Source organism: Manis javanica, chromosome 5 (genome assembly GCF_040802235.1).
Source record: "Manis javanica isolate MJ-LG chromosome 5, MJ_LKY, whole genome shotgun sequence".
In the NCBI taxonomy this organism is placed as follows: domain Eukaryota; kingdom Metazoa; phylum Chordata; class Mammalia; order Pholidota; family Manidae; genus Manis; species Manis javanica.
The window spans coordinates 114,366,782-114,387,373 of NC_133160.1; the positions used below are offsets into that span (position 1 = coordinate 114,366,782).

The 20,592-nt window shown below is 36.8% G+C and overlaps 1 protein-coding gene across 1 annotated transcript; it reads right to left on the bottom strand.

The window, feature by feature from the left end:
- Positions 1-10,946: 10,946 nt before the first annotated feature.
- Positions 10,947-20,296, bottom strand: AREG (amphiregulin). The gene is made up of 6 exons (XM_017679506.3): positions 20,027-20,296; positions 18,712-18,960; positions 15,947-16,148; positions 15,145-15,300; positions 12,975-13,086; positions 10,947-11,201 (listed from the first exon to the last, which is right to left on the bottom strand). Exons 1-5 carry the CDS (start codon positions 20,085-20,087, stop codon positions 12,993-12,995), a joined length of 762 nt encoding a protein of 253 aa, XP_017534995.1. The 5' UTR covers positions 20,088-20,296; the 3' UTR covers positions 10,947-11,201; positions 12,975-12,992.
- Between the last annotated feature and the right edge of the window lie 296 nt (positions 20,297-20,592).

Genomic DNA, 20,592 nt, shown 5'->3' on the forward strand with positions numbered 1-20,592 from the left:
GAAACCTCTTCTTATGTGTCCCACCAAACATTCCTATGTCCAGCAGAAGGGTTAGAGCTGTAATTAAGGGAGTTCCTATTTGCTTACAAGCCCCTAGAATTGGACGTGAATCTTTGAGAGTGCTAAACAATTTTTGAGTGGATTAGAGAGTTTAAAAAAAAAAATTAAGTGCATAGGACTTTATTTTTAATCCATTTAGGCATTTTTAATCCAGAGTTTCTTAATTCTGGCCCACAGTCTCTAAGGTGGTTAATGGATGGGTTTCAAGGTGTCTGTGGGCCCCTGGTAATTGGAAACAATAAGAAAGTGCAAGTGGATGCGGAAAGCTTTGACTTATTTTCAAAAGATTTTGTAATCCTATAGAGTCCCACAATTAGCCCCACAGTAAAAAATTCATCAAACTAGAATGGTTGGACATTTGGGGTTTTAATCACTTTCTCGTCCTGTCTTCAGGCCCTAATTAACTGAAAATAGGCAAATGCAGCCAAATTGGGCCCAAAGAATTAAAGGTAAAGAACAGGAAGACTGGAGTGAACATGGTGGGGGGATCTAAGGCTCAAATGGGGCTTCCTACTTTCTACTGAATTACAGAAAGCAGGACTAAAGATGTGGACCCACCTGACCTACCCTTCTAATTACAGACAGACAAACTGAGTTCACCCTGCTTGTTCACAGTTACCCAAGAAGAAGGAAGAGAGTAGGAACAGGGTGGAACTGGGAGCCTGTCTTTGCAAACCAGTGACTTTACTTTCTAATAATCATGGCTCAGTGGATTTTTACCTATTACTAACTCACTGAGTAGGTAAGTCATTCATCTTATTTTATAGGGAGAATCAAGTAAGAGAAGGAAAAGAGAAAGCAGAAATAACCCAGTTATAAAGGGGAGTCAATTTGCCTTGTGGAGACATGATATGGGAACAAGGGTTCCTGGCTAACAGGGGGATGTGATGTGATGTTGTTCATCACTGACAATCTACTTTTTTTCTTTTTCTTTTGGTATCATTGATGTACAATTACATGAGCAAAATTATGGTTACAAGACTCCCCCTATTATCAAGTCCCCACCACACAACCCATTACAGTCACTGTCCATCAGCATAGTAAGATGCTATAGAATCACTACTTGTCTTCCCTGTGTTGTACTGCCTTCCCGGTGTCCCCCCACCCCTACATTATGTGTGTTAATCATAATGCTCCTTTTCCCCCTTTATCCCTCCCTTTCCACCACCTCCAGTCCCTTTCCCTTTGGTAACTGTTAGTCCATTCTTGGGTTCTGTGAGTCTGCTGCTGTTTCATTCCTTCAGTTTTTTCTGTGTTCTTGTACTCCACAGATGAGTGAAATCATTTGATGCTTGTCTTTCTCTGCCTGGCTTATTTCACTAAGCATAAGACCCTCTGGCTCCATCCATGTTGTTGCAAATGGTAGGATTTGTTTTCTTCTTATGGCTGAATAATATTCCATTGTGTATATGTACCACATCTTCTTTATCCATTTATCTACTGATGGACACTTAGGTTATTTCCATTTCTTGGCTATTGTAAATAGTGCTGTGATAAACATAGGGATGCATATGTCTTTTTCAAACTGGGCTACTGCATTCTTAGTGTAAATTCTTAGGAGTGGAATTCCTGGGTCAAATGGTATTTCTATTTTGAGTTTTTTGAGGGACCTTCATACTGCTTTCCACAACGGTTGAACTAATTTACATTGCCACCAGCAGTGTAGGCGGGTTCCCCTTTCTCTACATCCTCGCCAACATTTGTTATTGTTTGTCTTTTGGATGGTGGCCATCCTAACTGGTGTGAGGTGATATCTCATTGTGGTTTTAATTTGCATTTCTCTGATAATTAGCAGTGTGGAGCATCTCTTCATGTGCCTGTTGGCCATGTGAATTTCTTCTTTGGAGAAGTGTCTGTTCAGCTCCTCTGCCCATTTAGTTTTGCTTATTAGTCTGCCCATTTAATTGGCTTATTTGCTCTTTGTTTGTTGAGGTGCATGAGCTCTTTATATACTTTGGATGTCAACCCCTTATCGTATATGTCATTTATGAATATATTCTCCCATACTGTAGGATGTCTTTTTGTTCTACTGATGGTATCCTTTGCTGTACAGAAGCTTTTTTAGTTTGTTATACTCCCACTTGTTCATTTTTGCTTTGTCTCCCTTGCCTGGGGAGATATGTTCATGAAGAAGTTGCTCATGTTTATGTCCCAGCAATCTACTTTTTATTGAGCCCTGTGGAAGTAAATTCAGCATGCTCAGAAATGTAACCTTTGCCTCTTCTGATACCATGTCTAAGATGCATGGCATGGCAGCTAAGAGAGCAGAACTAGAGCCTGATTCTTGTATTCTGGTCCTAGATCCATCACTTGTGTGGCCTTGACCAAGTTGCTAAAACTCCATGCTTGAGTATCTCCACATGTGACATGGGCAGTTAATATTTAATAGGGTTATTATAAGGAATAAATGAATTTATACATGTAAAGTGCTTAAACCTTGTTTGGCACATGGCAAGCACTCAATTAAAGTTAGCTGTTACTTGCTAAGGCTTTGGAGTTCAGCCAGTAAGAAAATCCTTCAAATGCTATTCTTATATCCATAATAATTTTATAGCATGTCATAAATTTTATTTAAAAACTCTTTCCCCTACTGTTTGCCATATTCCCACTTCCAAAGTTGTCTATAAAATGTCCAAGGATTGGCCAAATAATGGGATAGTGTAAAGCATTAAAAGCTATACAGAATGATATTTAATGATATGGAAGAGATTTATATTTTGAATGAAACAGAATTTTTAAAGCAGAGTGAAAAGTGTGATAAAATTTTCCTCTGATAAATATATGTTGATAAAGTATTTAGAAGAGTTTACATCAGAATCTTCAGTGTTATTTCTGATTGGTGAAATTTGGAGTAATTTTAATTTTCTTCCATCTTAACATTCAATTATGATTATTTATTTAAAAAAAGCAAAGTCAGTTGTAAGAAGGTAATTTAAGCCCAGTTTCTTTAAGAAAGCATTTGCTCATTCTAACTGTAAGCATACTACCATGGTGACAGTGCTTTCAGTATCCTAGGACTTAGCAACACTGATTATTGTAGTTGGTTATATAGGTTTCTACTCTTCTCATTGAATGAATACTGTTAACATTGAAAGAAACCATAATGGCCATTTAGCCCTAGTTTCCCATACCACCCAGACTTCACTGCCGTTACCTATTTCTTCCTTCAACAGACTCAACACATTTTTGGCATAAATGTTCTCAAGAACTGAGAATCCAGAAAATCAGGGGCAACAATGTCTGTTGTTAGTTCTCAGGTATTTCTTATTTGCATTAAACAAAATTAACCCCTTAAAAGACTGGAACACTGGAAACATTTCATTTTCTCTGGAGTAACAGAATAATCGTATCTTTTTATGGTTTAAGTTTAAACACTTAGAGTTTGTACTTCCCCCAAATTCTCTCTCCACCAGACTAAGCCTTCCATGTTCTTCCCAGTTTCTTATTTCTCTCCATTGCCAGGGGCGCCACTGTAGTTCAAGCTACCTTTTATCTCCGTTGGTCCTCATATACTTGAAGAGTCACCTCACCTATTGGTTTCTCCACCTCGACCATGTCCTTCTCTAGTTGATTCTCCTCACAACAACATCACACGTTAGTCAGATCATGAGACTTTTAAGTCAAACTCCCCACTGTGCTCACAAAAGAATCTAAACTTCAATGCGCTATGGAAGATTCGTCCTGCCTTCTCTCCCTCTGTTCTCATCACAGTGCTTCAAAGGGGCCAGCTGCCTTCCCACAGCATTGTCTTACAGGCACCCCACCCTCCTCTCCCAGCGCTGGTCCCTTCTCAGCCTTCATGTCAGGGAGGCCTTCCACCTGGCCTAAACCTTGCATTTATTAACTCTATTTACTTGTCATCATTTTATGCATATTTTTTTCTGATCCTTTTTTTTTTAACCTTGGGTGTAGAGGGTTAAATTAAATATCCTTCTCAGTTAGACCTCTTTTTGTTTTATTAAGCTAATTCTCAATACCTCCCATGACACTTCCCTGCTCTTGTCACCCTTCCTTGTAGTTAGGCAACCATTCTAACATATTGTTTTATGTGACCTTTTTATATATAATTAATGTAAGTGCTAATTAGTGTAAGTAATGTGTGAACTTCATAAAATGTGTATTTAATTAACATAAGGGAATATTAACTGTATTGGTCTCTTTACTACTTGCTTCAGGACCACCTTTAAAATTTTTAACATTTCAAAAAAATCTTCTGGTATTATTGTGACACTACTCCTTTGTTTCTAATGGCTGCATGGTATTTCTCACCACTGTCATAAACAACTCTGCAATGAACATCCTCCCTTTGTGGATCTACATGCTTCAGAGATATGTTTGCTCTGGATAATAGGGTATCTTTATTTTTAAATTGATCAATAAATGTTCAAGATTCTGCCAACTTTATCCATCTTTCTATTTTTGCAAATCTTTGGGTATAAAGTGATACCCTATTGCTCAAACTTATTGGAAATGACAGCAATACAAAACAATAATAGGATATAAGCTGGGCTGTGATGTGTAGATTTGTGCTATGTGCCACAAAAGAATGGCCAGCCAAGAATGTGAGTGGGAGCTGAGATCCAGCCCATGTTCTGCATGTCCTGGCATGGGACTATAGCTAACTGAAGCAAGGGCTGACTTTTGCTAATTCTTACTACAGCAACATATGGGTTAGCACTAGTCCATGTCTCATGCTTATTAATCACTAGGGTTTCAAATTCTGGGAATCCTTGCTCATATCCTTCCCCCCACACATTTAAGTTGAAGGTCCTGTATTTTCTTGTTGATTTTTAGTCATTCCTTGCATATTGTAATCCCTTTTTGATTTCAGACATTGCACATTTTTTCTTCATTCAGTCAATTCTGTCAAATTTGTCCATGACATTCTTCTTTTAACAGAGCTTCCTAATTTTAGCATCATCAAAAAACAGTCACAATTTCTCCTCATGTCTTTACATTGTGGAGTTTTGCTTAAATCCTTCCCCAACCTTAATTCACAAGTATATATCCAGCATTATTTTGTGTTAACTTTATAGTGTTGCATTTCACATTTAGATATTTAATCCTTGTGGATCCACTCTTGACTACAATGTGAGGTAGTCATCTGATTTTTTTCCCACTCTAAGACCCTTTTCTCTGCAACATTTGCTAAGCTGTCAATTTTTCCCTATTAATCTATAATTTACAATGCTATTTATATCATGTAATAAATTGTCTTTGAGCTCTCTGTGTCATTCTATTGATGTATTTGCCCTTACTTAAGCTAGAACTGTGCAGTTTTATTACATTACTTTACATCTTTACATCTTTTATTTTGCTTTTTTTTTTCAAAATGTAAGATTTTTGTGGACTATCATTTCCCATGCAAATTTTAGAATATCATAGATGAAATTCCTCCAAATAGTTGGTCAGAATTTTGGTTAGCCTTTTGTTGAATTTAAAGATTATTTGAGAATAGAATTGACCACTTTATAGTCCAAAGTATAGAAGTAGTGAATTGCTCTCCATGACTGATTTATTTATTTTAACAAGTATCTAAATTTTTCTCAGATGAAATCTTATTCATTTTTAATACACATATATGTTATAGTTTGCTAGCAATTGTGCTATTTTATTTTTTATTTTAACATCGATCTAATTTTTCATTAGAGAAAAATACTACTAATTTTAGAGTTTTGTATGATATCTGCTAATCTTATGAAATGATCTTATAAATTTTGATAGGATATTGACTATATTGATATTCTAGGTAGACTATCATATAATCTGCAAACAAGGACAGACATCTTTCCAACAAATTCTTGTATCTCACGTTTGTTTATTTTCTTACAACTTTAGTCAGAATTTTTGTACTAAGTTAAACAATAGTAGTGATAATGGGCATCCTTGCTTCATTTCAAATCTTAAAAGGGAATAATCTATAGATTTGATACTAAGCACATATTTGATTTAAGTTCTAGTATATGGCTTTTATCAAGCTCAGGAAGTATTCTACTCCTAGTTTTTAAATTATTTTAAGTTGTAAGTAGATTTGCACTTAAAAGTTTCCTTGCCTTTAATAAGAAAATGTATTTTGTATAGCAGAGAAAAATTCTAAGTTTTTAAATCTATTTTATATAACAATGATATACTTTCTGGTGTTGAACCATCTTTGTATTCCTGGCAAAACTCTACTTTCATGGCATAATTTTGAAAATATGCTTTTTAATTTTCATATTTATGCTTGTAAGTAAAATGTGCCCATGCATTTTAAAAATTATATTATCCTTGTACAGATTAGTTCTAGTGTTATACAGTAAGTTGGGCATGTTTCACTCTTTTCTTATATTCTGAACACCTAAAACCATATGGGTTGGGTTTCTTTTTGAGGGGGTTGGGAAGAATGAACTTTGATCATCCTTTCCATTTTTTATTGCTTATTGGTTTATTAAAGTTTTTTGTTTTTTCCCTATTAGACATTTTGTATATTATGTCATATTTTTGTAGAAATTCATCCATTGCATATGGGGTTTTTATATGTTAGTGCCATCTTGAAACTATGAGGATGAAATGTTAGCAAAAGGGAAAGGCTTAGATCTTTGATACTATTATTTGCTCATTGAATTAAGCAAACTCAGAGCATCCTACCTCTTTATCTCATTTATTAGAGAACATAACATCTCTTTAAGCCCCTAAAATTAATTTATGTATTTAGATCCTAGTACTTTTTCTCTCTCTTTTTACTTTTAAAATCTGCTGTTCCTGTAATTATTTCTCCCTTTTCTTTCTACCTTTTAGCTTTTGTATCTTCCCTTTATTTTGATCTATTTTAACACAGGCCTATCTTATTAATGTTCCCAAGGAATAACCTTTGCTCTTTATTTTTCAGTGATTTTTATCATTTATTGCTTATTTTAAAATATGTGCTTCTTATCTTCCTCAGGTTTATTCTATTGATATTTTTTCTACATTTTGTATTAAGTGCTTAGTTTATGTTGTTTTCCTCTTAAGCGTTTCTTATTTTCTGATAAATGTACTTAAATCAACAAATTGTCTACTAAGTAATATTTTAGCTACACCTCACAAATTTTACAAATAAAACATTTCATTCAGTTCTAAGGATTTTCTGGTTTCCCTTAAGGTAATTTTTAATTTAAGAAGTTTTATATTATGTTAGTGCCCAGACATAGAGTGGTTTTTGATATCCTTTTGTAATTTTTCTAATTGCATTGCATTATGACTCTATGACCCAAGCTAACCGCCTCACCACCAGCACACACACACACACACACACACACACACACACACAGGGAAATATATAACACACTTGGTATTCCTAAGAGACTTGGAAGAAGATGGAGTACACTATCCAAAGTATCATTATGCTTATAGTAGATGCTTAATAACTATTTATTAACTTAATGATTAAATGAACATAGCCTATGTATGAAATCTGAGAGATTGGAGTTTAATATGAATATATTTGCCTAAGTATTGCTAAGTAATTATGTTGATTTTTAAGCCACAGAGAAAACCAGTATCATTATTTAGTCATACCTCATAAAGGTCAGTTCATCTAACAAGGTGAATTAATAATTATCAAGAGGATGATTATCTAGCTTGGCACTATCTAAATCTTTTACTCTGCCAGTTCCCTTCTGTTTTTAACTGTATAAATACTGCTCCTTAGTATTTATGACTTGTTGCTTTTCAGTAACCTATGCTTGCTGGGTACATAGTTGGAGCTTGATAATTATTTGTAATTATTTATTGAATGAATAACAAAGTAACCAAGAAGTAAAAAGAGTTATTGTTCAGCAATAAGCCAGCCACTTTAGCAGATGCTCATTTGCCCCATCTTTATACCATGGAGGTCATTTGTGTTTCTAAGCACATTGGTTCTGCCTGCAGCCCACCAGTATCTTAATGCACGAAGACTTTTTCTGGCCACTAGAGTTCACTTTGCCTACACAAGGCAGGCTAGAAGTTCCAGGGGATTATTCTCTTAAGGAGTAGCTCTTAACTAATTATTTACAAATTTATGGAATCACATTTATGGATAAGTATTCTAGCTTTCTTACTCCTTGGGTGGGATGTCTATTCTGTTCTGTGAGGGAGGGTATAGATTGCGAGGTTTCGTGAAGGAAGCACCGGTAGATAAAAGGTGTCATCTTATTTGAATCTTGAAGAAATAAACCAGCTACCTTATGAGTGACAGTTTTAAATCATAATAAATCGGTGCACAGACAGCACTTTTCAAACCAAAAGCGAACACCTTGACGAGAAGTAGTAGTAGAGAGGAGTTTAAGTGGACTGATGGGGGAGCCAGAGAGCCTGACTCTCTCATTTACTAGTTGTGTGACTATGAACAAGTTACTTAATCTCTCTGAGCCTTACTTATCTGTAAGAAGTATTGGCCTTCTAAGGAAGTTATGAGTAGATAAGTTACTATGTGTAAAGAACTTAGAACAGTCCATGGGATATCTGAATACTCAATAAATATAAGATTATTATTTTTATTAAGAAGGTAAAAGGTTTTTTCCTTCTACTCCACTGTGATGGTTTAATAAACTTTTATGTAAGAGCTAGAAAAGTACATGGGAGAGCAGGCAAGTGCTTAGAACCTTCACAGTGGCTATAGTAGCCTGGCTTCCTCCCTCAAAGTGTTTGGTGACAACTTGGAAGATTTGTCAATACAAAAATATTTTCTTTGGACTCGTTACAGCCTCCTTTGGTAATCTCGGGCACTTTTGTGGCTTCAGTTACCATTTATATTTTGGCAACTCCTAGTCTATAATTTTTCCCCTCAATGAACTTCAAACTTATATATCTCTTTGCTTACTAGACATTTGCTGTCATCTCAGATGCAACAGATCCAACTCTCAGATGCAAAAGCGGAACTCACTATCATACTAACAGACCTGGTCTTGTTCCTCTCATGCTCCACCTCAGACATGAGGTGAGGGCCAGGACTGTTTCCACTGATTAATTTGCTGGGCTGTTATTTATTTCCTCATAAACCCACTACAAATTAGAAGGATTTTACAAAATAGAGAAGAGCCATTCTTTAGTCAAGGATCAATAAAAACTGATGCTTCCCATCTAGAATATCCAGCAAGGAGATTCTCTACTTAAAATGATCATGTTACCATCCACTGAGTCACCAAAGCCAAGAACCTGAGAATCATCTTAATTTCTCCACTTTCCTATCTCTTTACTCTCAGCCTTGTTTTCAGAATAAATCGCCTTGTTTTTGTGGTTTTGATCTTAAAAAATCCTCAAATATATGTTGAGTTTCTCTTTCTGTTCCCAGCTCCAGGTGCTCATTTCTCAGAATATTTCAACTGCTTCCAAGCCAATCTTTTGACGTTTGGCTTTGGCTTAAGTTCCTTCCCTACATGGTTTGCCTAATAACCTACCTGGAATGTAAATCTGATTAAATTCCTACCCCTGACCAACTGGCTTCAATGGTTCCTCATGGCCCAGAGTATAAATTGAAGGCCCTCTGTGGCTCTGCCCTCACCCTCTAGCTTCCTGTAGAGCATCTGCTGTTTACACTTTCGTTTCTGTAATACTGAAATATTTTATGTATTTTCCCTTTCAGGTCAAACTGTTGATGACTGTAATGCTGTGTATGCCTATAGTGATCTTCTCTGCAGAACTCCTAATCATCCTTAAAAGGTAATCTCAGTACCTCTTCAGGAAGCCCTCCCTGACCCATTCAGGTTGGACTGGGTGAGTGCCTGGCAGCCTGGGTGTGTGACACTCACATCACTGTGTTGATGAGGCACACTCCCTGCTTGCCAGCCAGGGGACATATGGCTCAAAGTTGCAGCTTTCCTACTTTGTATCCCTAGTCCTATACCTGAAGCACCATTAATACATTTCTTTAATGAATGGGGTTGAGGAAAATGTGTACTGAAGATGTTCAAGCAGAGATGGATCACAGGTTCTCAACATTAGCTGACATAGGAAATATCTAGGGATTAAAATATATACATATGGATAATGACCCACCCCAGTCCATTTAAATCAGAAGCTCTGGGAGGGGTCCTGGGCATTTAGACATTTAACATGCATTGATAATGTGCAGGGGAGGCTGAGAACCAATTACTTAGATGATTACTAGGCAAGAATTTGATAAACAGTATAGCAGAGACAGATGGGAGTGCTGATACTTTCATTCATGAAGTTATTCCATTCATGAAATTCTAAGAGATGATTACTGTAACTGTGCTTATTATTGGTTAATTTCCTCAAAATATTCCCCCACACTATAAAGGTTGTTTGTTTTTTTTTGTTTTGCATGCAGCTAACTTAGCTGACCAGCCAGGAACCAAACTGTGAGTCATCTCATAACACTAATGTTCTTGAAGGAGCATCCACCACAAATATACATGATTTGCTTAAAATAATATAAGAAAATGGTAGAAGGGGAGGAAAGTGAGGAATGGGTTTTAGATACTTTGCACATTATGTCATGCTATCAGAGAAAGAAATCTCAAATCTAGATACTTCCTGGTTTTCTTAAACTGCCACATTGGTGATATTCAAACCTACTCTTGTCTCTTGGTTTATGGTGATGGGCAGTGGATTTTCTTTTATAATATCTGTATTTACTGTAACAGAGAGTCAGAGTCCCAGGTTGATTTAAAAAATTATACTTACCAGGACTTGGAATAAGTTCTACATGGAATAAAAAAGGCCAGTTTGGGATAACTGTGACTCTAATTCCTAATTGTCCCATTCAAGAGTGCTTTTTAAGAAAAGGAGTAAGTTTTGGAAATCAACATAAAAACAGTAAAGAAGGCAATGAACTTTTAAAATTATCATCTATGTATTAGGAGAAAAATACCATAGAGTCTTGGAATCTCCAAACTAATAAACTAGTATTCAAACTCAATCTGTTTGATTAAAAAAGTTTAATAAGCTGTAAAATAAATACACTTCCATTAAATATTAAATAAATTATTTACAACTTGAAAAAATACTTTTTATCTCCATGCATCTTTATGTACAGAAATGAGACTTAGCATAAAAAGTGACAATTGAAAGTCTAAAACCATCAGAACAAAAAAGTTCTGTTTTCTTGTGATCCAGGGAAAAGGGGAACCAACTCATCACTCATGGTTGTAACTTGGCAGTGACTCCGATCTGATACCCTGTTTGAAAATAAAGTGTTAGAGATAGGTTCAATTTCAATATATTTTTAAGAAAATGTCAAAAAATCAGGAATCAAAATTTTTGTCAATTTTTTTCTAGGACGTCTTATAAAAAATACTAAGAACTTTTTACAAACAAACTTGTCACTTTGACTTGAATCCCTCTTTCATAATTGTGCTTGTTATATGCCTAGTTAGGTTAGAAGAGTGCATATGCTCAGACTGGTTTCATAAAATTCTGCTTAATAAAAAAGCAACAATAGTCATGAGAAATAGTTTTCCTAACTAAATCTGTGCAGTGGACATAATTAAAAACAAACATTAAGTGACTCTGTGTATTTATGATATACAGTTAATTTAGGATAATTAGTACTGAGGATATAATAATAGTAGCTACCAGGTAATAAGCAGCCAGTGTGTGCTAGCACAGCATATTCCTTTTCCTAAAATCATTCCAGACCTAATTTGAGAAATCTCAATTATACTAAATAACAAAAATCTACCCTCATTCATGTTGGTGGTCTTAACTTCAGCACATTAAGCCAATATATTAATAAATTTTGATGCAATAAGTGCTGGGTTAATAGCATTGGCATGGATAGTTATCCATTTCATGAGTTACTCAGCTAACTCCGTAACAGGCTCAGAACATAGTACTTGTACTTAATTAACACTAATGTGGTGGTTCTCCAAGCATCTGGAGTGTTAATTAAAAATGGCAATACCAGATTGGGTTTGGTGTAGTAATATGCATATTTAACAAGTATCTCAATGACTGTTAAACTCCTTGAAGGTAGAAAATCAGTGACTTAAGGATATGACATTTTTCCTGAATGTCTGATGAAATAGAGTTCCTTCTTCTGAGCAACTTTAAGTGTCTTTGATCTCCTTGTCTCCCTCTTCCTCTGGAAGTTTGCTTCATTAGCTGTTCACTGTAGTACCAATGAAATATCCCTCTCCTTACCTTCCTACCTTCTCCCTACAACATTCTCAGCTCTCCCTCTTTCCAAAAAAATTAAAAATAAATATAACAATATATACTCTAACCAAGCTACCTCTCAAATGTGTACCCACTTTCCCTTCCTACTTCCTTTTTTAAAAAGGATATTCAACCTGCTGTCTCTACCTCCTCACACTTGTAGTGCAAGCATCTGATTCAGGCTCTCCACCATCTGAGCTCAAGCTATCATTTCAAACTTATCTTCCCAATACCCATCTGAACGGGGCCATTTTTCAAATGATTGAGCCCAGGATTAATTCCCTTCCCTTCATTATTGCTTGTCCCAATACCATCATTCCTTCTGAGGCTTACTTCCAACCTTACATATCACACACACACACACACACACACACACACACACACACACACACACACACACATCCTTTCTTGCTCCCTAAATGCATCCCTCTGCATTCTTTCTCTTCTTCATTACAAATTGCTCACATGCCCCGCTCCTTTCTTATGACATATATTTCGCTTCCCCTAGTATTTTGGTTCCCTTACACTTTTTTCTATCTACTAAACACTAAGTTCTTTGAGAAACCTGTGTCTCTCTCATCTTTATATCCCTTATAATGATGACTAACCACATAGTCCACTCTCAATACTAAACACGATCTCATGCTCAAGAAATAACACTTTAATGTAACCAATGTTTGTAGTGTACCTGTAATTAAGAACAAGTACTTTCCCCATTTTTCTTAAGATAACAGATATAAAATATTTTTTTAAATTATAGGATATGACCTAAAGATATCTTTTAAAACTCAAACCTGTAACATTATCTTCAGTTACGCTATGGCATGTGTGTTCCCATTTTCTTGTCGAAGTTGCTTGCGTTCTTCGGCTTCTCCTTCATATTCCCTAAAGTATCGCTTTCGAACCCTTCAGAGACAAGATATTGTACTGTCATCAAAGTTCTGTTCATCTGTATATTGACTAGGGTTTTCATGAGTACAGGAAATTCCTTTTCATGAGTCCCTCTAGGCCATTACACACTGTCCTCTACACCAAACCAAAATCTAAACCCAGCTATATAGTATTACCAATGCCCTTTTTAGAGGGGCATTTATGTTCACTTTATATAAACATATTTCCAGAGTACTGAGAGTTAAGTAAATGTGCCTTGAGATGCAAACTTCCAGAAGACTCGAAACACATCCATAACTTAGCACAGCTGTCATGCACAACTGGAGGAAGAAGATAACACAGTTTTACCAGAGAAGGAATTTATGTTGGCACGAATTAATTAAAATGATTAGAATTTTTTAAAGCAGGTTTACAAAAAAAATTTGGGTTTTATTTACTTCTAAATATAATACTTCCCTCTAGTTTTATTTATTGTTACTTTCTACTAAAAAAAGTCAATGGATTAAAAATAGGTTGCTATTGTATAAGCAATTCTATTTTTAGTAGGTCTTTAACCTAGTCACTAAATGTTATTATTAGAATCATAAGACCTTTTGTTATGTTTGAGAAAAAAATTCATTTCCATTATGAAGTAACAGCAGTTGTGGCTTGGCTAGTGCTTGCTGTGCGTCCCCAAGTACAAGGAGAATATGCAGAAAAGGCACAAAGTTGTCGCTTAGTTTTAGGAATGCCTGCATGACCAAGTTTTCCCATACTTTGCCAAAGCATTATTAAATAGTTTAACTTGAATAATTAAAAGTTCAAATAATTATTTCAAAACATTTTCCCTAAATGGCAATTTTTTTTTCTGTTCTTCTATGTCAAATAATCATGGTTTGTCTGAGGGCATCATTCCTGAACAATCTGAGTATCTGGCTTGAGGTACTAACAGACCGAAATAATTTCTAGGCTGTGCAAAACAAATTTAAACCACATCAAACTTTAAGTACATCATAAAACAGTTTGTTATGTGTCGTTTTATCATTATCTGATCTGCGTCTAAAATAATAGTAAACAATGGCAGAAGATGACCCCTTGTTTCCTGAATTGCAGGAATGGTAGATCATGTACACAATGCAGTTGTTATAGTAATTTACCAAGACCTAAAATTAGAATGAGTCTATTGCTTCCTAAGCTCTAGTAGCACATGAGTCATTACAGAGCCATTCACGCCTACCCCCAGCTTCCTTAATTCACTGACTTCTGTTTGACAGACAATGCCATTTTGACATACCCACCAGTGTCTACACCCTGGAACAGTCTAGTTCTAGCAGTCATTGGTCATGAAGTGAAGTATGTGATCTGTACCTGAGCACAGCGAAGATATGGCGGGAGTGGAACAATAGTAGAATTGTTCCTGCTTCCCACACTGTGCCATATGGAGAAAATGTTTTTTGTTTTTTTAATAATTGAGTTCCCATACTGCATTTGACAATAACAAAATAAGCATAAGCTCTAAGTGAATCAGTTTTATGCTATGAAATTCAGAATTTTGAAATTCATAATAATTCAGAATATTGCATTCAAATAGGAGCAGAATGAATAATACCTTTCCTTGGCTCCTGGTTTGAAACCCTTTGTGATTTTTTAGTACCGAGCAATGTATCTGACAACTTACTATGAACTAGGCCTTAATTAGCTTCTGGGAGGTTTGCTTAAACTTAAGATATTCATAGACTATATGAAGACAGAAATTCAGAAGTAGCTTTGAGTAGAAATACATAACATGAAGCAAAACCATCAATTTTTAAGTTAAAAGAATTTCTAGATTTAAACCACATCAAACTTTAAGTATATCATAAAACAGTTTGTTTTATGAAAAGTGGCTTTATATATTAAGTTTCAATGGTAGCCAAAGTAATATAAATTTTGGCTATATTATGTGATTTTTGTCAATAACATAAAGATAACCAAAGATCACATACCACAAAAGAATAATTCATCTAAAATATGACATTAAATTGTGACATAAATACTGAAAAAAATTAACCTGGCATTATTTTGTTAGAAATTTTTAAGTCATGCCATACTTACTGAATTATAATTACAACAGCAATCGCTGTGAAGCTCACGGCCAATAGAAAGGCGGCTATGGCTACCAAAGCGATTTTGGATAAATCACTGTCAGCGGTGCTGTGAGTCTTCATGGACTTTTCCCCACACCGTTCACCAAAGTAATCGTGATAACATCTGCAAACAACACACACTTAAAATTGATAGTCACTGAAAATATTCCATATATTTTAGGTTTACTTTCTATTTAATTAGCCATTTAATTCTAACATTAACAAAAAAATGTCATGCTATATATTTGTATTTCAAAATCACAAGACATAAAATGCATTCAAGTTACAGGTCTATTAGTGTAAGAACAAGTTGAGATTAGTTTGGGTGTGATATTCCAAGAAGACACACCTTTTCATTCTTTGTGTTCCTTTTATGACCAACTGATGAGTTCAGCAACTTGTTACACAGATAATACATTCTACTATCAACTTAATGTGCTAGCGGCTTTTGTGGGGAGGGGATGAAGCTGAAATATTACTTGAAAAGTATCTTTAGGTCCCTTTATAAAAACAGGTTTTTGTAAAATATATATTGTAAAATGATGATTTATACCAGGGGTCAGCAAACTACAGCTTGTCATTTGCCAGGGTTTTTACACATGAAAGCCAAGAATGGTTTTACATTTTTAAATGGTTATATTTTAATTTGTTACATAGTATATACATACTCTTGAGCCACAAAACCAAACAATTACTATCTGGTCCTTCAGGAAAAAGTTTGCCAGCCCTTGGTGTATACATTGAAAAACTATATAATTTAGAAAATTTACCTGCATGTTACTGCTTTCAGGTGTTCTATATATTTGCATTCTCCATGAATGCAGAAATTTTGAAATTGTGCATCACATGGATTTTTCTTCTTCCTGTTTCTTCTATTTTTTCCATTTTTGCCTCCCTTTTTCTTTCTTTTGGGTTTATCTGTAGTCATTTCACTTTCTGTTTTGTTCTTCTTGGGCTTAACTACCTGTTCAACTGAAAAAGAACCACAGAACATTCACTGACAAGTCTGTCATTATCTTCAATATCATTTTCAAGCCATGATAGAAGTCTTTGCATTTGTTTTGTTATTTAACATAATTCATACACAATAATTGGGCAAAGAGAGTATCTGTATTGTATGGTACTTAAAAATATGAGCCTATTTTATTAGCTTAGAAACATATTTTGAATTTGTTTGTATCATTATTATTGCTAATAGGAATTACCTGTTTAGAAAATCCAACAAATATTTTAAGCATTTCTCAAATTTCTAATACATACCAAGTTCTTGGTAATAAGCACTTATTAAGCCCAAATCACATATCAGTGTATTGTTATCCACATGATACAGATGAGAAAACTGAAGTTGAGTGAAGACAACAACTTGCTAGAGGACTTGCAGCTACTGCGTGGCAGTGCTGGGATAGTACAGCCTGTTATTTCTCCACTATGCTATGTTTCCTCCAGGCAAAGGTCAGTGCCACTGATTAAAGTGGGACTTGCATATATTTGTTGCTTTTATTTTGCTTATTTTATTTACTCTTGTGCTTACCATCATAACTGGGAATTAGTGTGTATTATCGGAGGGTGGAAAAAGACTGAGAATTATACATTAATCAATTTTTCCAACTCCCAAATTACTATAAATTATGGTTGATTGATACCTTTCAGGGGGCTCATTTTTGTGGGCAATCTATTTGAAAAGTGAGTCCAGAAATCTTCGTACTTGATGCTTCAGAGATTCATCTCAACTCCTCAGATTCACAGGAATGTTTGTGTAGGGTTAGAGTTATGCAGGGCATAGTTTAACCACATCCTAAATATTGAAAGGAGGCATTTCCATGCTGGAGCCAGTGTATTTTGTTACAATAATAACACTGAATAGGTTTATCTGAACAAGCATTTATTTAGCAAAGTCCCGTGAAGAATGGAAAATACTATAGTATCATAATACATTAATCACAATGGTCCTGCAGCACCCATTAAATAGAAACCATTAGAAACACAGGGAAGTGTGTCAAGGATAGATCCCTGTGATTAAGAAAATGACAAATAATTATCATATTTTAGCAAGTTATTATAACAATATTAACACTAGTCAAATTAGGAGCAATGTTTAAAAGGTGGTTATACAATTTTCATATTGAAATTTTCCTCTGATGATAAAAAAGTACAAGTTAGAAAAAGTCAAGTGCTCTAATAGAAATAATTTAGTTGAATATTACTGTACTTTATCAGATATTTACAGATTTTAAACAGAAACTGCTTAGTTACTATGTTGAAGTGCTACAACAGACATTAACCCCATGGATTTTATAGCCTTTCAAAGGAGTTCAACCAACATTTTCACTCTATTTCATAATGTGTTGCAATTTTAAGCACTAGCCATTTTCACCACCAACGATTTATTTGGCCTTATGAAATGTTAGCAATTTGAAACTCCTTAAAAGAAGTTTCTAAAACCTTGATGTTCTAATCTCATCCATCCAAAAATAAGAATTATAAATGTACTCCTTCCCCATCTTATGTTAAAGCACAGGTTCTGAAGCAAGGGAATAAAGTGGAGTGTTCCCTAAAGCTTTTCCCACTTGCCACTTAGCCCCGTCACTGTCCTTAAGGTATTGTCTGCTCTCCCGTCACCAGTTCTGGGAGCTAAAAAGAATGGGGGATTCAGGCAACCAGGGTCAGGAGAGAAGGGACCTTATGTACTGCCTCCATGGTAGATGCTCCTAGGATATTTAGATTTGATATACTGATGACTTCATCTGCCCTCAAACTCCAAAGTAATATGAGGTAAGTGAACAATACTTACCTCTTACTTTGGTACCTTCATATTTACCAAATGCTCTCTTTTAAAGATTGGATAACAGCAAAAGAAAGGCTTGCTGTTACTTAACTGACAGATGGGATTTGGAGTTATGATTTTAGCAATATAAAATCCATGCATATTTGTCCTTAATATTTCCAGAAAGTTATATTTATTATTATTATTAGAATTACCAGTTTTTTTTAATACCTAGTACTTTAGTTTTTGTCTAAAGTCCAATTGCCCCTTTCCCACTACTTCTTTCTGTTCCCTTATTTGTGTGAAAATGAAGTTAATTAGGGAAGAGTGGATACAGAAGCTAAGACACAAAGTAAATAGGACTGGCTGATGTCTGTCTGCCTGTCAGAATGGGGGTTATGTGCTATCGTGGAAAAGAGCATAGTTTCTGGCTCAGCTGCTTGCTGGCTGTGGAATCCTGGGCAAAACACATAACCTTTTTGAGTCCTAGTTACCACATCTGTAAAATGATGACAATTCCTACTTCAAAAAGTTGTGAAGATTAGACTTAATAGACATAAAACATGTTAGAGCTCCAGACATGTAAGATGTGCCCACATGTAGTTCTTTCTTTCTTTCTCTCTCTCTTTCTCAGGTTGCAGCTTACCAAAGGGGTAATGCAACAGACACAAGAAACCACTAGGAGATGCAGGGAATGGCTGTACTTTGGAAGCAGCTTTGCTCTTACGAACCCCTATCTCCCAGGCTAGGTTTTGTTTTACCTCTACTCACCTCTGACTGAATCATCTATGATATAGCCTGATATTTGTGGTTCACCATCATATTCTTCTGCATAGTCATAGTCGATCCCAGAGGACAGTTCACTACCAGAAGGAGTTTCACTCACAGGGGAAACCTCACTTCCTGAAGGCATCCCTCTTCTCGAGGTATCCTCAGATCCATCAGCACTGTGGTCCCCAGAAAGTGGCCTCCCTTTCCCAGAGTAGGTGCCATTGACGTCCAGTCCAGCAACACAGTGAGCTGTGGGAGAAAGTACAAGGGAAGAAAAGGCAAGGTGAGGCCGTGTGCCTCTCTCACCAGTCAGCTGCGTTCAGAAGAAATGTTTATCTTCTGATATCAAAGCAGTTCTTGCACATGTGCTATTGTTTGTGATGGAGTCACTTCTGAAAGAAACTACACGTTGGGCCAACAAGTAAACTCAGCTGCTCTAATTACAGTGCTTCTTTCATGGAGATTTTCTTCTTCACAAATAGTCTCCATTAATTTCCACATCAAAAAAAAAATACTGCCAAGTAGGCAAATTAATCTAATTACTTAACAGGTAACATCACTTCACATACCAAACCCACTGGTGTTTGCTAGAATGCTACCTGTCCTATTTCAACAGACAGGTTCTTGAAATAAATATCAGATTTTCTTAACATGTGTTCACATGTTTATAAGATTACATATGTCAAATGTAAAACGTAACATAAATGGTAGTTGGTAATAGTGAGTCTTAACGGCTGTTTCATTATTGTATTTTTCTTACATAGGGAACAAACTGGGGACTAAGTAAGATTTGGAGCCCCAAGGCAAGCCCCCACTTTATCCTTCAAGTCTCACTGAAACAGCCTCAGAGTGGTGCTTTTAACTTCTCCCTGGGAAGTGAGGCCCTATAGGAAGGTAAAGATAAAAATCACTGCGCAGAGGAGATGGAGAATTGAGGCAGCAGACAGCACTTCACTGAGTCCAGGACTTAACTACTCTTGAAGATCTACGGAAATCACCTCACCTCTCTGAACCTCGCTTTCTTTATGTGTAAAACAAAGGTTTTAGATCACAGGATCTCTTAGGTCTCCTTCAGCTGGACTAGAATAAAACTTCAGGGGGGTCTCCTGCACCCTCTTCCGGGCCCGGAACGCCGGAGACACCTGCCTACCCTGCTCTTCCTTGCAGAGATTAGGAAGGGAGCCACCTGGATCACCTACGCGGCGCAGGGCTGGGGGCGCCAAAGCGCTTTTGTTTGTGTATTTTTGAGAAGTAGCAGCAAAATTCAAGGGGCGACAGCTTTTGCCCGAGCTGGGGGCAACCGGGATGTCCTCACCTGAGCCGAGGAGCAGGAGCCACAGCACCGCGGGCGCCGGCGGGAGCAGCGGGGCTCTCATTGGTCCCTCGGCGCGGCGGCGTCGCGGTCTCTGGGGCAACCCGGCCGGAGCTGGAGGAGGAGCGGCGGAGGGGCACTGGCGGGGGGTGCGCCCGTGCTCGCCCGCCCGGCGGGGCTCGCGCGCTGGAAGCCGCGCTTGCAGCGCCTCGGCACCTCTCGGGTCCCGCTCGGGCGCCGGCACAGGGCGTGCGAACCTCCGGAGGTGCGGCGCGCCCCTGCCGCTTTATAGGCCGGGCGGGGACCCAGACACTGCCCCTGACGTCACGGCCGCCGCGGAGGGTGGAGGCGGGCGGCAGCGGGGAGGGGTGCTACCCCAGGCCACCTCTCCCCCAGCGCACACAGCCCGCAGGAACGGGAAACGGAACCCCAGCTGCGAGCTGAAAGATTCCCCATCCTTATTTCCGGGCGGGATGGAGTTTGGGAACTAGTATCTGACAGTCCCAATTTTTCAAACCATCTGAAAAACCTCTTTATATATACTCTGGTTGACCTTAATCTTATAACAA